The sequence below is a fragment of the Mustela erminea genome, chromosome 9, assembly GCF_009829155.1.
Source record: "Mustela erminea isolate mMusErm1 chromosome 9, mMusErm1.Pri, whole genome shotgun sequence".
Taxonomy (NCBI): domain Eukaryota; kingdom Metazoa; phylum Chordata; class Mammalia; order Carnivora; family Mustelidae; genus Mustela; species Mustela erminea.
Window position 1 is genome coordinate 44,215,322 of NC_045622.1, and position 16,081 is coordinate 44,231,402.

At 49.2% G+C, this 16,081-nt stretch overlaps 1 protein-coding gene across 4 annotated transcripts in view; it reads left to right on the top strand.

Moving 5' to 3' along the window:
* The window catches only part of ME3 (malic enzyme 3), a 218,260-nt gene that overhangs the window by 191,857 nt on the left and 10,322 nt on the right, over positions 1-16,081 (top strand). For all 4 annotated transcript variants that reach the window (XM_032357748.1, XM_032357745.1, XM_032357747.1 and 1 more), the window contains one exon: positions 3,286-3,395. In XM_032357748.1, coding sequence (XP_032213639.1) covers positions 3,286-3,395 — 110 coding nt within the window. The remainder of the gene's footprint in view (positions 1-3,285; positions 3,396-16,081) is intronic.

Genomic DNA, 16,081 nt, shown 5'->3' on the forward strand with positions numbered 1-16,081 from the left:
ATAATGAACTGACATTTCTCCAAAGAAGACACACAGATGACCAACAGACACATGAAAAGATGTTCAACTTCACTCATCTTCAAAGCAAAGCAAATCAAAACCACAATGAGATATCACCTCACACCCGTCAGAATCATTAAGATTAAAAACTCAAGAAACAAGTGCTGGCGCGGACGCGGAGAAAGAGGAACCTTAGGGCACTGTTGGTGGGAACGCAAACTGGTGCAGTCACTGTGGAAGACAGTATGGAGGTTCCTCAAAAAATTAAAAACAGAACTACCTTATGACCCAGTCATCACACTGCTGAGTATCTACCCAAAGAAGATGAAAACACTAATTCAAAAGGATACACGCACCTCCATATTTATTGCAGTGTTCTTTACAGCAGCTGTATTATGGAAGCAGCCCAAGTATCCATTGGTAGATGGTGTGGTCTGCATACACAGTCCAGTATTATTCAGCCACAGGAAAAAAAAGAAAGAAAGCTTGCTGTTGGCGACAACATGGATGGAGCAAAAGAGTATGACACTCAGCAAAAGAAGCCAGTCAGAGAAAGACAAATACCACACGATTTCACTCATGTGGAATTTAAGGAACAAAACAAGTGAACAAAGGGGTAAAAAAAAGACAAACCAAAGAACAGACTCTTAACTACAAAGAACAAACTGCTGGTTACCAGAGCGGAGGTGTGGGGGGGGGGGGGTATGTGAAATAGGTGAAGGGGATTAAGAGTACAGTCATCTTGATGAGCTCTGAGTAATGGATAGAATTGTTTAATCAGCGCGTTATCTGAAACTAATATAACACTGCGTGTTAACGCAGGAATTTAAAAATAAATTTAAAAGTAAAAACTAAAAAGTATGATAAAAATTTACTCCTGAAAAACTAAGTTTAACATGAAAGAGTAATAGCGCACTGAACGAAGGTATTTATTTCTAATTCTTGCCTTATTTTTACCTCAGAGTAGTGTTGCTTAAAGGTCAAGTGTGTGTGTGTGTGTGTGTGTGTGTGTGTGTGTGTGAGAGAGAGAGAGAGAGAGAGAGACAGAAAGAACATGCATCCATTGCTTTGTTGTCTGACCTTTTCAGCATTTTAGCTCCAGGCCAGTCGTGGGGCAACACTGGGTGTCTTGTGAGGATTATATATAGCAAAATGTCACCAGCAACCAAAGACATTCTGTCCCTCTCTCAAACCAAATACTTGAAATTCACACCCTGGGAAAAAAAAAAATCCACAGTAAATTTTGGCTCAGCAAGAATAGCATTAGGTTTGTGCACAGTGGGTTTTCTTTTTCAGTTTTTTCCACTGTATAGAAGCAGGGGAGCCGGATGGTGGGTCTGGAGAGACAGCGAGCCCCTCTCCTCACTCCAAATAGCGCTTGCTCTGTGACTGTGAAGGAGAATTGTTGCCAAGAGGACATGTGTGTTTCGCACGTCACAAGTAAAAATCACCCCAGTTTTCATGCTCACAAGAGCCCACGGCAGTTGCCCGGGCAGACATGACTGTGCCCAATGACAGATGGAAAACTGAGGCAGAAGTGACAGGAGTGAAGTGACAGGTGTCAGACCACTCGGAGCCAGGTCAGGCACACCAACCTGCTGACCCATGCCCAGCACTGTTAGTACTTTGACCATGGAAGTCACAGTCTCTTCATGTCTGCCCCTGTCACATGAACCCACCTCCAGTCCTCCCCACAACAGCTGCAACTCACTAAGATTCTGGAAGGACCGTGGGAGGAGAAGTATTTACCTGCCGCTGGATTTCTGTCGTGCAGGGTAAGCCAGGCACAAAATTAGGACGTTGAAAAAGAAGCTTCTGGGCTAATTCAGTACTATGCACCCCTCATAGCCACCAGCCTCATTGGAAGCATGCCCCCAGTAGCACAGGGAGCCCCCCAGCTGCGTGCCCCAGCTGGCAGGAGGCATAAATCTTTCCAGGCCCCACATTAGTCCTAAGCCTCTGGTTCACACCAAGTGGGGAGTGGCAGACCCCTTCTCTCTATCCCTTGCCCGAGCACTCCTGGCTGATAAATCAGGGCACTTTTTCTCAATGAACGTGAACTCAGATACTGTTAGACACAAATGGATCAATGTATGTATGTCTGTGTATTAGGTGATTTCTAATAATTTGTGCCATGCTTGTTTCCAATAAAAGGCATGAAAATCTCACAAGGAGGATCAAGAGCAAGAATGGAGTCGGGGGACGGGTGTGTGCAGAAGGGCAGGCTGAGGTTGTCCACAGCACAGGAGCAGAAAACCAAGTGCTCAGCAGTCTCACAGCATCAGCAGGAAGAATGGGTTATGGATACAGTGGCTTTGTAGGAAATACGGACTTTTCCCTGACCCTGAAGTCTAAGAGTCAACTGTAGGATAGATTTTGTTATTAAGCTGCTATCAAGCAGCTTAATAGGCAAGGCCTTCACCCACAAAGGCAGGATTTCTCAGAACTTCTGGATGGTCAGAATCCAATCTGCAGGTGGTCATGACCACACAATGTATACGTGTATCACAGTATCCCACTGTACAGCTTAAATAGATGATTGTTACTTGTCAATTCTACCACAATAAAGGTGGAGGGCATTAAGGTACATTTCCGAGCCCTGCCCCAAACTCCCTGAGTGAGAAGCTCTGGCAGATGATCCTGGGCTCTGTATTTCGAATAAGGTCACAAACTGATTCAGGTGTCCCTACAAGTTGGCCAACACCCCTATTAAAGGGTGGAGAGATGAGAGTGGCTTCATTTGTGGCCTTTGCCAGCCTTCCTGCATCTGAGCGAGGACACAATGCCTGAACCCAGCAGAGTCTCTAGCGGAGGAGCTCCAGGTCTCAGACCTGGAGAAACACCTGCAGGCTGCAGAGATCTCCAGGCCCCAGTGGTTGGGAAGTTGGGGTCTCTGCATGCACTTGGGTGGGAGTGATCTTGCTCCTGGGAGTTCAGATGGCTGCAGGCCCCCAGAAGGGCAGGCCCCATTTCAGTCTTTCCATCACACGCCAAGATCTGCCATCCATAGCCCATGCTAGTCCCAGCCTACATTAGAGTCAGGGATGGGGCTCAGAGGACCACCAGGCCTGGCGTTCCTGCTCTCTCCCATTCTGATCCTCATCCATAATGGTGCAGGTAGAACCCAGGGGTCCAGGAGCCAGCCAGATGGCAAAGAACCCCAGTCCAGGAGCCAGCCCCACTACCTCTTGTCCAGTGCCTGCTCACTCCCCAGGGCAGGCTGGGATCTGCCAGGGACTGGCTGTGGGGAGGCAATCACAAATTCTTCCCTTTCCCCGCCCACAGGTTTGGAATAAATTGCCTCATCCAGTTCGAGGACTTTGCCAATGCCAACGCCTTCCGTCTGCTCCACAAATACCGCAACAAGTACTGCATGTTCAACGATGACATCCAAGGTAAGTCTCACCCCGCCTCACAAAGCCACTGAGGACTAAGGCCTCCCCAACAGGCCGCCCTGGGTGCCAGAGTGGGGGCACTCCCCCCCACTCACCTGCTGCCAGCCACTGGGGAAGAAAGAGCCTTCGTGTTGGGGTCAGCTCCCACTTGGCTGATTCTTAGCTCTCTGACTATGGAAAAGTCCCTTTGTTGGGCCTCAGTTTCCTCACCAACAAGTGATAGGATTACTGCTTCAGAGGAAAGTCAGAATTACGTGATTCCCTAACTGAGAGAAAGACTACCCAAGGCTGCCATTTTCTAGCCAGTTGAACTTGGGCTAATCACATCTCTGAGCTGTAGTTGTGTCGTCTAGTCATTGGGAATGGTAAGAACTGTCTTGGAAGATTATTATGAAAATTTTAAGAGCTATATAGAGCTATAGAATTTCAAATTCCATACATTTCAATGTATAGAAAGTACTGGTACGTAGGACTCATGAGACCACAGCATCAGTCCCCATAACAATGGCCTTTCCCAGCCACAGTAACTCACCCTTGGATTTCCCGAACTCTAGGTATAGCCCTTCAGGGAATCACAAGAGTCCCTTCTCCTAGCTTGGCTGGCATACATGCTACTCAGAATGATAACTATGAAAAACATTGACACCAGGGCGCCAGGGCACTCCAGAAGCCAAAGAGAAGCATCTTCTAGTTGAGGGTCAACCAGGTTACCTGTTCTATGGCCCAAAATATCTGAAGGCACTTGCTTCTTGCTTGGAGATGCCAATATGTGAACCTGGAGGGGGCGGGGGGGGGGGGGGACTCACACATCATCTCTCCTGATCCAGACCCTTTCAGTAAGAACTTTGGGAAATCTTCTCAGTATTTTTTAAGTTTAGGAGAAACTTCAGGATGTACAGATTATTATTTAACAAATGATGTTTGGCAAGCAAAACAAAGATGTATGTCAGAACAAGAACAAGTTGGTGGAGGACAGGTGTTGGCCCTTGGGAATAAAAGATTGGCCAACACTTCCTTTTTGCAAATGAGACCCAAAAAGGTCACAACTTTTCATCACATCAGTTAGGTTACACCCAGGAGAATTCAAATCCACATAGTAATAGCTAAGGTTTAGAGCTGAATATTTATTGTACATCCAGTACTGTTCTAAGCACTTTACACCTTTAATCCTATGAGATTTTATCATCTCTGTCTCAGGGATGAAAAAACTGAGGCACAGAGAAAATAAGTAGCTTACATAGAAAGTGTAGTGTTGAAATTTGGACTCTAAGTTCATAATCACTCGCCACACTGTTCTGAGACCTTACACTATTACAGAACCAAAGGCCCCTTCCTTTCCTGTGACCCACATTAAGGGCTAAAGAAATGTGATAAATGGCGCATTTTTTATCGGTCATAAATTTTCAAGAGGCAGGATAGTACAGTTAAGCATATTATTAGACAATTAAGATCAAAATATATGACTTCAGCACTTGGAAGCATGGGTAGCCAGAGAGGGGAGTCCCCGTTAGGGAAGCTGACCCATGGCAACCCCTGCCTGCCCAGGGGATGCTGTCCCCCCAGATGTCTGGGCCTGGGCCAGGCACTGGCCGCCAGCCCAGCCTCACCCAGAAAGTGGGGTGCTCTGCATAGACAGAGCAGCCCATTCACTCCCTGCCTGCCTGCCTGACACCTACCTGTTAGCCCAGGGGCCAGGGGTGGGACGATGGCCCTCGAGGAAACAACTGCTGGCTGGCCCCTGACCGATTCCCCGCTGCGGCCCTCACTCGTGAGTCAGCAGTAGGACAGCCGTCCCCCTGGGCCCACGAGGCTGCCGAGGTCAGAAGGGGGACGTGGAAAACAATTCCGCGGGGGCCGCACACCTGGTGCACTCCAGATGTGTTCAGTCACGTGTGTGCATCCTCACAAACACGGGCACAGGCACACATCCAGGCCCTGCCACCCCTCTGCCTCCACTGCCCCCACCGCTGCCAGAGAGCCCCGCTAGGATGGAACTAGGGCTGTCCACTGCCCAGTCACAAGCACATTTGCATTCTCCCACCACCCCCCAGAAGCATAAGGCCCCCCCTTACACCCGCACCAACCTCTCTGACCTCTGACCTCCTTCCCTGTCTGTTCTCTCTCCACATGGAAGTTCTGCTCCTCAGTCCTTCCCCATCATCGTCCCCCAAGGAACCCCTGCTTGGCGTCCACCACCCAGTGGCACCCAGTCCACCACCCAGTCCACCACCACCTTCCCTGTCCCAGGGAAGACCTCACATCGGCGTTTGCTCCCGCAGTCTGACGTGGGTCCCCACCGGGAGCTCCCGTGGTGCCCGGTTAGTGCTCTTACCTCACTGCACCCCAAACACCCACACTGAATCGTCTGTCTCCCCAGGAGACGATAAGCTGCCCAAGGCAGAGGCCACGTCACTCGTTCTCATTCCCTGGTTCCCAGCACGGTGTCCGGCCCATCGGAGCTGCTTCGTAAGGAGCTGGGAGAGAGAGTGAACCAATGCGGTCTACACGCACACGGACCTCCTCAGAAGCCCACCCGCAGCTCCGGTTGGCGGGTCGAGCTCAGACACCTGCCCCTGCAGCCTCTCTCTGTGCAGGTCCCCATGCACGCTCAGAGGCAGACATAACTCCACATGTGCACCCTCACGCACGCACACACACATGTGTAGCATTTTTAATTAAATCAGTTCACCGGTTTTGTTTCCTGTCTATAGCCAGTTCCAGCAGACTGCCTTTTGCTCCCAGGCAAGCCAGGTGGGAAAGTTTTCCGGGCCCCACAGCAGACCGCAGAGGAATTTCCCATTCTTTTCTCAGATATTATAGACTGAAGTCATGAATCTAAAATGCGTAGCAAGAACTAACAAATAGTTCCAGAATGTCAGGACCCCTGTAATATCAAGTCTTTGATCAGGACAGCCTGAGCGTTAGGTACGACCGCGTAAGTGACAACTGTGAACAGACGGGCAGAGGAGCACGCCCCCCCACCCCACTCCGCCCCGGACCTTCCTTCAAGAAAAGACTCGTCCCACCTGCTGGCAGAGCTGTCAGCTGCATCAGGCAGAAAGTCTCAGCCAGAGAGAGCCGCCTTGCCCACAGTCCTGCCTGCCGAAGATGCCCTCACATAGGGATGAGGGAATAGAAAAGCCCAACCATTGTGGCCTAGTGCAGGACAGTGCAGAGGGGACATCTGAACTCCAGAGCTCCCCACGGGGTCAGCTGAGGCTTTAAGGACTACCTACAGCCCCGCTTCTCCTCTGCCCCATCCTGCTCCCCCCAGCCCCTTCCAGAGGTGCTGATCCCAAGGGCATTTCTTGGTAACCTCCAGAACACTCCATATGGCTCAGAATCTGCTTCCCAGGGAGCCCAACCTATGCAAAGTGATAACATTTTGCATGCACACAGGACTTTGGATGTGAAAAGTGTTTTTCGTCCACAGTATCTCACAACTTCCTCAGATTAGCTCCTCTCCCTTCAGGGAGGAAGACATTGCTGTCTCATGTCACTGAAGAAACTGAAGTTCAAGGATTACCTTTTGCTCCCGGTCACATAGCCAGAGAGGCACAAGGTGGGACTAGAACCTAGTTATTCCAACTCGGCTTCTTCTGTCTCCATGACACCGGGCTGTCTGTTCCCCCATGGGCATGGGGCGGGGCAGCAAGTCCTCTTGCTGAGGATTAAATTCCAGATGCAGAAGTGGGGCTGCTCCCGTCTTTCCCATCCCTCCTCCAACTCCCCCAGTTTACAGACCAGAGAGGAGGCCCAGAGAGCAGAAGGGGCTTGTCGCCATCACCGGCTGGTTACTGACGGGTCCGGGACCAGAGGCCTATGATGTGTGTTCTCAGTGCTAAGTGGGCAATTAGGAGATGGGCGAGCGATTCCAGGACTCATGGGACAACACGGACAAGTAAGCTCATGCTAGGATTGGCCCCTGTTACCTCCAAATACAAAGTGAAGAGAAGTGAGACCTAAAGCCATATGGCCATGCTCAAAAATAGAGAAGGAACATCCGGTGCAGAATTGAAGAGGGTTGAGAGAGAGGAGGAGGGAGGGAAGAAAAGAGGAAGGCATGACAGGGGCAAACAGACAAGAGGAACAAATTGCATGTGGTTGCTGGGGCCAGGCCCAGCCCACCCCAGCAGGACTCATTGTCAGACTCTGCCCAGAACCCCAGACGTGGTAGGGTCTGGAACCCGGCTGCCCACGTAAAAATGAGACTGGGGCCACACTGCCTGCTCTGCATACCAGCCCTGCCCCCCCTCCCTCCTTGGTAGAACAAGGAAGATCTGACTGAAGGCCTCAGGATCCCACCAGACTGCGCTCTGAGAGGGCAGAGCATACCAGGGGCTGACCAGGAGCTCTAGCACCTAATCTGGATGGTGTCCTGGCCAGTGCTGCTGTCCCACATGCTTGGGCTTCCCTGACCCCACAGGGCCGTCTGCAGGGCAGGACCTCAGGAACCCGAGGGCTGGAAGGGTCAGGCACTCCCCAGGGCTGCCAGCGGACTCCTCTGCCCCCACCCCGGTTGACTCAGAAAGCCTCTGCCACCCCAGGCTGGTTCTGTGAGCCAAGCTGCTCACGCACTGACCTATGGCCGGCAGTGTCTGCAGGCATTTTGGAAAAGGCAGGGGCTCAGGGGACTTGTTTCATCTGGGCCCAGAGAAGCATCCCATCTTAGGGGAGGGGAGAGAGACCCAGAAGTGGACCAGCAACAGCAATGGTCATGCTGGGGGACAGGCCAGCTGTATCCTTTCCCAGGAGCCAGATGCAGGATGCTGCTGGCCTAGTGACCTTGGCCCTCCAGCCCCCGCTATGAGCTGTGCACACCATGTGCGCAGGGCCAGGAAAGTCGAGCTGGCTTGTCTGTTCCCCAGCATCCGCCCACCCCGCCAGCCTGCCCTGGACCTGCACTGCTGCCAAGTCCGACCACATCCCCGGGGCCAGAGGGCCATCAGGCTGCCACGTGGTAGGCCAGACCCCTGTCACCCTTTCACGCTTTCAAGTTTTAATTTGTGCGCCAGAGCGCTTAACACTCAGACCTTGGCTTGAGACAAGCCAAGGTCTGCATCCCCATTTTTCTGCTTTCTGCTTTGACCAAGTGGCTTAAATCCTCACAGCCTTCTTCTCTTTATCTGCAAAATGGACACAACAGTATAAACAGCCAGGATGGACAGAATGACCAGGATGCTTTTTACAAAGTCATTATCTCTTCTGGGTGGCTGGAGCCTACATGGATTCACCGTGTGGTGTTTCCATCGTGACCACTGTTTGCCGGCCCAGGGTGTTCGAAGAACAGCAGTGACGTGTAGACAGGGACAGGCATGTAACCGTGCTCAGCGCGAGAACGAAGACCCGGGGTGCAGAGTAGGCTCCTAGAGAGGTGAGAGACGGGGGAAGGGTTGAGAGCCAAACACAGAGCGGCTCTGCAGGGGGTGAGCGAGAGGGCAGGAGGGGGCAGACCTGAGAAGAGAGGCAGAGCCTTTAGCCACTCGCCACGCATGCCCTCTTCTTCCAGACCATTGACTTCTCCCTGTTCTCTGAATTTTCGCCAACTCTGATTCCGAACGGGCTGGACCCTCTGCCTAGAATTCTCTTCTGTTCTTGGCTAACTTCTGTGTCTCCTTAAAGGCTCAAGCCTCACCCCCTCCAGGGTCCCACCTCCAGGGTCAGGCTTGTCCCACAGGGGTCTGGCTGACCGCCCCTTTCCCTAGAGCCCAGGGCTCACCCACTTTGCAAAATGCCTCCACGTTCCCCAGAGCCCAGACAACATGATACCAAAAGGGCAGATGAGGAGGAATGGCCAAGCACTGGAGACTTTTTCCCGCCAGTTTCTCCTGTTTACAAGAGACCAGGAGCTATTTCCGGCTCGTAGGGGTCCGCTGTCCCCTCCCTCACACCATCACCGCGCACAGAGAGCAGCAGTTTCTGCCCTTTCCCATCTCTCTCCTCGCAGTGAGGCCTCCCCTGGCCTTCTCAACCTTCTCTCCAGAGCCTTTTTTTCACCCCCATGAAGCCCTGTGTTCTGTGGCTGTTCCTCCCTTACTGGGCTGTCTCTAGCCCTGAGGTTCCTGTAGGTCTCTTGCCTCTGATCCTGGCTCCTTGGGGACCTCCCATTACCCTGCTGCATCAGGTAAAACCCCAAAGCAGCCAAGAAGATGGTAATTATTCCCTCTGGCTCTTCCCAAATTGTGTCAGAAGAGGTCTACCCCATCATCTGCACAGGCCAGGAAGTGCCTTCTGTAGAGTCCAGAAAATCTCTTCATAACACAGAAATAGGGCTGCAGTGATCTAGAAGGTCTTTGCTTGGTATCCAATTAAAGGAACTTGAATTTTCTGAACATATGTGCTGTTAACTACCTACAAACGGACAGTTTTATTTATCCTTCTAGCCTCAAGGCCTAGCACAGTGAAGGCCCAGAACAGGCCCCCAGGACACAAATGAATGATGAACGAGCGAATGAATGAATGAATGAATGAACAAATGCATGCCAATAGCCAGCTGCTGTGGGAAGGCAGAAGCAGGCCTGGCCTTGCAGGGGACAACGCCCATCCCCCCGCATGGTCCCCAGCCTCCGAAGCCACCACAAGTAGACCCTGACCATGCCTAACTCCCCGTCTGAGACAGCAGCCTTGCCTCACGTGAGAAACGGCTCATTCTTCCCTTTTTCTCCACAATCTGTTGTCCAGCATAGAAGTTCCTATAACTTGGCCAAATGGGACTGCTAGAAACTACATTTTCGGCTTGGCCTTCTGTGCTATTTCTTCAGCATACCACCTCTAACACTCCATTTGCAGGAAATGTAATTATGGAAAGCTCCCTCTGAAAAGGAAAACTTGTTTTTCTTCCATGGTGAATAGGAAACAACCAGTCACACTTTGGGTGGCCTGTGGCATTCATGGGCACAAGCCAGATTCAGCAACATCCCTGGGCCCCTGGGCCTCTCCAGGTGGTTACCTCCAGAAAGCTAAAGAGCTTCCTTCCTCTCCACTTTTTTTTTTTTTTTAAGATTTTATATATTTATTTATTTGACAGACAGAGATCACAAGTAGGCAGAGAGGCAGGCGGGGAGGGGGAAGCAGGCTCCCCACTGAGCAGAGAACCCAACGCAGGGCTCGATCCCAGGGCCCTAAGATCATGACCTGAGCTGAAGGCAGAGATTTAACTCACTGAGCCACCCAGGCACCGCTCCTCTCCACTTTTAAATCCCTGACGTATTACCCAAGAACTGCCCAAAATGAAAGTTCACGATGGAGATGCCTCAATTTGCCAAACATTAAAAGATGGGGCTCGAGAACTGTTGTTTTTCCTCTTAGGCTCTGGTCTGGAACTAGGGTAACTTGCCACCTCATAGGATGGCCCCAGAGGAGGAGCCCAGGAAGGCGAGCAGGAGAGTGGGGCTCCAGGAGCCAAGTGCAGAGAGAGTTTCTTAAAAGGAAAATTAGCGGCGGTATCCAGTGCAGCTGAGAGGTCAAGGGAAGCAGCAGCTGAGGACTGAGCGCTGAATTTGGCCACGTGGTGGGACAAGTGACCTTGTCAAGAGGTGGGGACAGTTGCTTGATTGGAATGGATTTCAGGGAGACTGAGAAAAAAAGAAATAGAGGCAACAAATATATTCCGTTCTTAACAAGTAAGAAATAGGGTGGGACTATGCAGAGTCAACAGAAAGCCTTTTAAAGGTGGACGCTTCATGATTTATTTGTACGCTGATGGCAGTGATCCAGGGGAGGAGAAACTGAGGATGCAAAAAAAAAAAATTACAAGACGAATTCCTTGCATAGGCAGAATGGACAGGATGTAGCCCACACCTGGAGATGGTTGAGCTAGGAGCAGGTGGTAACAGGAAGAAAAGCAAAATGTATAGACATGGAGGCAGAGGGTTTCTAGGCTTAGTGGTGGGGGATTCAGAAGTTCTCTCCTGCTTGTTTCAGTCTTCTTTGAACCTCACTTTCCACTTTTGAAAGGAGAAAAAAAAAGCGGGGGCTCCTAACACCTGCCTGGCAGAGTTGTTGTAAAGATTAAATGAGCAGACGCAGCTAAGCACACACGCAGCCCAGAGTCAAGGTCCCGGTGTGTGATCAATAAATGGCAGTTGCCCTCGCATCCTTTCATGGGAATGTTCCATTCTTCCCTATCAGATTTCCCATTGTTTTGTGTCCTCCACCCCCATCGCATCTACTGCCTAAGTTCTCTTCCTTCTACCTCCACTGCCCCCATCCCCTAGTTGTCCCTGAGGAAAGCCCCTCCTGCCCCTCCTGCGGCCTTCCAGTCCAGAGTCAGGAGAGGCTGACAGAGCTTCAGAGACCCTGAAGGGGCAGAAGTAGCACCCGGCCACCCCTGCCCTGCTTTGCTTCCAGCTGGGTGACTGGCGGGGGCTTGTTCCCTCCTCTGTGCGGTTGTTGGAGGTCATGCTCTCCAGTCCCCATCCAACACCGAATTTCTGCAGGTAAGCCCAGTTGTTCAGCTTGTAGGTTCTAACACAATTTACATGGCTCTGAGAAGGAAAGGACCCAACACGCATGGAGTGTCTATGGGAGTCTCTCTGCTGGAATGTCTTTGGCGCCATCTGGTGGCGGATGTCCTGCACATCTCCTGTCAGGAGGCAGAAGATGGTCTCAAACACGGAGGAGCAAAACCCCCCTCTCTCTGGGGAAGGGAACTAGGACTTCACCTAGAGAAGCTGTCTAGCTCGGTGCACCTCGGGTTTAAATGGGCATATAAATCATCAGCAGACCTTCGGAAATACAGACTCTGACTCAGAAGAACTAAAATGAAAGTGGCTCTTGAGAGCCAGAGAAGAGGATGGGTGGAGGTGTTTACGTCAAGACAGAAACGGGAGTAGCTGACATAAGACTAAGAAAATCATAGCCAGGGGTATTTAGGAATTTGGAGGAGGGTCATACCATGCGATTCGCACTACCTATGTAAGCGATTTAAATAATGACTTCACTGCTCTTTGATGCTTTCTTGGCTGTCAGCTTGGTGTTCCTTTTGAGGGCAGTACAGGGCTGGGCCTGGCCAAGATACAGCCCCATTTATTCGGATTAGATAAAAATTAGTCCTGGGAAAAGAAGGGGAGGTTAGGGATGCCTGGCCAGGGAAAACAGAGTGTCTGACGAGGAGATCCTGTGCACTGAGTCTTAAGGAATAAATAAGGAACTGCAGAAGGTCCTACAGATGGTAAACATCACAGGCATAGCACGGAGGTGTAAAGAGACATGACCTGTTAGGGAATGATCGCGAACATGCCTGGTACATCGAGTACACGGGGAGGCAGGAGGCGAAGGCAGGCTGATGCTATCGATACACTTTTCTATACAGGAACTAACAAAAAGCGTATCGTGAACAACTTCTTTATAGTTGCCATCACACTTGCAATGAGTTGATACTGATTAGTCTTCCTTTACAAAGTTATACTTCCAGCTAATACTTTCTTTACAAAGCAGGAATGAACCTATTTTGTTACCAAGGGTGTCCTTGGTACCTCAGAGTCTGGTATACAATTGATGCTTAATAAATAAATGAAGGCAATGAGTTCCACACAATGACCTCTGACTGCTGATTATGTTACAGTTATTGGTGCCCAAGCCCTGGAGAACAGGGAGTTCCCTGAAGGCAGGGACCATGTGTGATTCACCTTCCCTAGTGCCTAGCATGGTGCCCGTCACCTGGTAGGCCCTCTGTGCATGCACAGTGAGCTCCTTGGGGACCCTCAGAAGGGTGTTAGGAAAACTCCCAGCAATCCTCAGTCCAGGCTGTGGGACCCAGTGTCCTCCAGGCCATTCCTGTGTGAAGGTTGGAGAGCCTGCACCCTATCTTCTGTGTCCCTACCTCGGGGTCCTGCCTTCTGATGCCACAGTGATGAACATGCATTTATTAGGCTCCTGCTGTTTGCTGTGTCCCCTGTCTTAGCCCAACACATGCCCTATAAGCCAGGTACAAATCCAGCCCATATTCTGGAAGAAGGCCCTTCCCCAGAGCTACAAAATGCAAATGCCTTTGATAACTGGAAAGAGAAAACAGAAAATTCACTCATGTTTGCACTCTGCCATCTTGAGTATTTGGTTGTCCCTTCCAGATTCCATGTTTGTGTTTCATTGCAAACAGAATCATGATATGTAGACCTTTTAAGGTTCTCTTCCTTCCAACTAACTCAATGAAGCATGGTCTAATGGTTAAAAGCACAAGACCTAGAACCTGATTCCCTGGGATTCCCTTAAAATGTTCACTCTGTTAATGTGATCTTGGATAACTCAGCAAACTACTCTGTACTTCATTTTCCCAGGGTGTAAAACGAGGATGATAATAGTTAGGATTAAATAACTAAACATCTTTGCAGTTAGACATGTAAAGCACTTGGAACAGTATCTGACATTAGTTACAAACTTAATAGCATTTTTCTCTTGCCATATCATCTACATATGATCATTCTTAATGGTGCAGTATATTCTGAGTGTCCGCACTAGCTAATTTACTGAACTGTTACTCCTTTGTTAAATGTTTAAGTTATCTCCAGTCATTCTGTATTATAAATAACACAGTCATAAATATCCAAGGACATGCATTGTGGATTTTTCCATACATAGCTTCCCAGAAGTAGAACTATGAGGTTAAAGGGCACAAGCATTTTATGCCTTTGGTCTATATTGGGAAATAGCTTCCCAAAAAAGGTCGTAGCATTTTAAAATCCAACTCATGCTGCAACTTCTTACTATTCACCACTCCCTCACCAGGCTTGGAGGACATCAAATTCTTTGATTTGTGCAACTTTAACAGCCCATAAGCAGTCCCACTATAACTTCCTTTTCTTTGACTGTCATGGAGGCTAACGGTGCCCATGTGATTACTTTATTGTGAACTCTATCAGTAGTGTCTCCACCAGTTGCTTTAACAGAGAAGACTTAGTACAAAATATTGCTTACTACGTATTTTAAAAATGAAAAGCCCTAAGCACTTGTTCTCAGTCCTGAGGCTAGGGCACAAAGAGAAGACCGGGTGGCAACTGGTTAGTGTTGGTGTCTCCGAGGTGTGTGCTACAAGGCTAGTTCTGCAAGTGATGGACAAACTGCAAACTGAATTCAGGTGCTGCTTCTGGAATATTCTGTTGCTGTAGAAGTGGAAAACCAAGGCTGTGGGGTTTCCAAATTTAGAAATATGAAAATGCAACATGTCTATTTAAATTTGAATTTCACAGAAATGATGAATAACTTTTTAGAACATTTGTACTAATATTGCATGGGAGGTATCCTAAAAAAGTTATTTATTGTTTATCAAAAATTCAAAGTTAAGCATCCTACATCTTATCTGTCAATCTCACACGGCAAGGATGGTGCTGGATAAAGCATCTGTCCCCCTCACCTAGCTTTCCATCACACTGTGGTGCCCATTATTGGCAGAGCCCAGCATAGAGCCAGTTGGCAAAGCTCAGAAGTGGTTTGCAGACAAAGCTAAGTGAAGGGTGGGTTTGAAACTAAGAAACAATTACCCGATAATTGCCATAGTCCATCCTTTCAACCATTCAGCCTCCATACACACGGTTCTATACCCTGGTACTTCCAGACAACAACAAAAACAACTCTAACAAAATGCCTAATAAAATACATCTTTCCAACAAATGAAAACATTCTCACCTTCTCCCCAAAGTGGGAGGGACAAAGTCTCTACAGTCATTTTATTCGTCTCTGGAAAAGAGTCACACTACCCATCTCTAGGCAGGATTAACTGTCCTTTAAACGCAGTCACAATCACATTTGAAAATCCTGTCACCTAAAGACTAAACTATAGAATTAACCTCCAACAATACTTATATAAACATATAAGAGGAAGGAGAAGGGAGACTAAATTAGCTTATACCATTACATAAATCACATCATCATCAAGGCAGAAACTATGCCAAGCTGCTATAGTCCTTGTTTTTGTCATCAGTCATGAGGCCATAGTCAATACTTCTGCATTTCTTGCTCAGCCTCCCATCTCATGTTTTCCTATCCTCAGGGCCATGGTTGACCAGGGTTCTTTAGTGGGGTGACCAAACCTTTCTTTCTGAAGAATGTGAATCCTCAGTGGTCCTGCCTCTCTCTGGTTGCCATAGCAATCACTACTATCCACTAGTGAGCTTGCAAGTACTAGGACATGCCCCAGAGGATCCCCTGGGCTTGGATCTAGACCCTCCTGCCCTCAGTTGCCCCTCAGTCATCAGGTAGCCTGATAACAGCCCGTCAAGTAGCCCCATCTTTCTTTGTCCACGGTTTTGTGGCAAAAAGAGAACCAAATGACAAGGTGGCAATCTCAACTCTGTTTGGTAGAACCATGTTGTGAACTTTCATAGAAGCGCTTGTCTCTGGGGAACCAACACCTCCAATCCAGAGTGCATCCATTAAAGAGACCGGAAGCAAAATTTCTGCAAATGAGTTATTAGGTGAAATGATGAAAGGAACCACTTCCACTTCTACCCCTTGATTTCCAGACCCAAGTATTCTGGCTGTAGGAGAAAGGGTACAATATACTGTTTGCTAGTCAAATCCTGTATTGCCTCCTATAAGACAGAACTTCACCAGCTTCGTGGAGTGTCACCTCACCGGAGTCTTTTTTTTTTTTTTTTAAGATTTTATTTATTTATTTGACAGACAGAGATCACAAGTAGGCAGAGAGGCAGGCAGAGAGAGAGAGAGAGAGAGGGAAGCAGGCTTCCTGC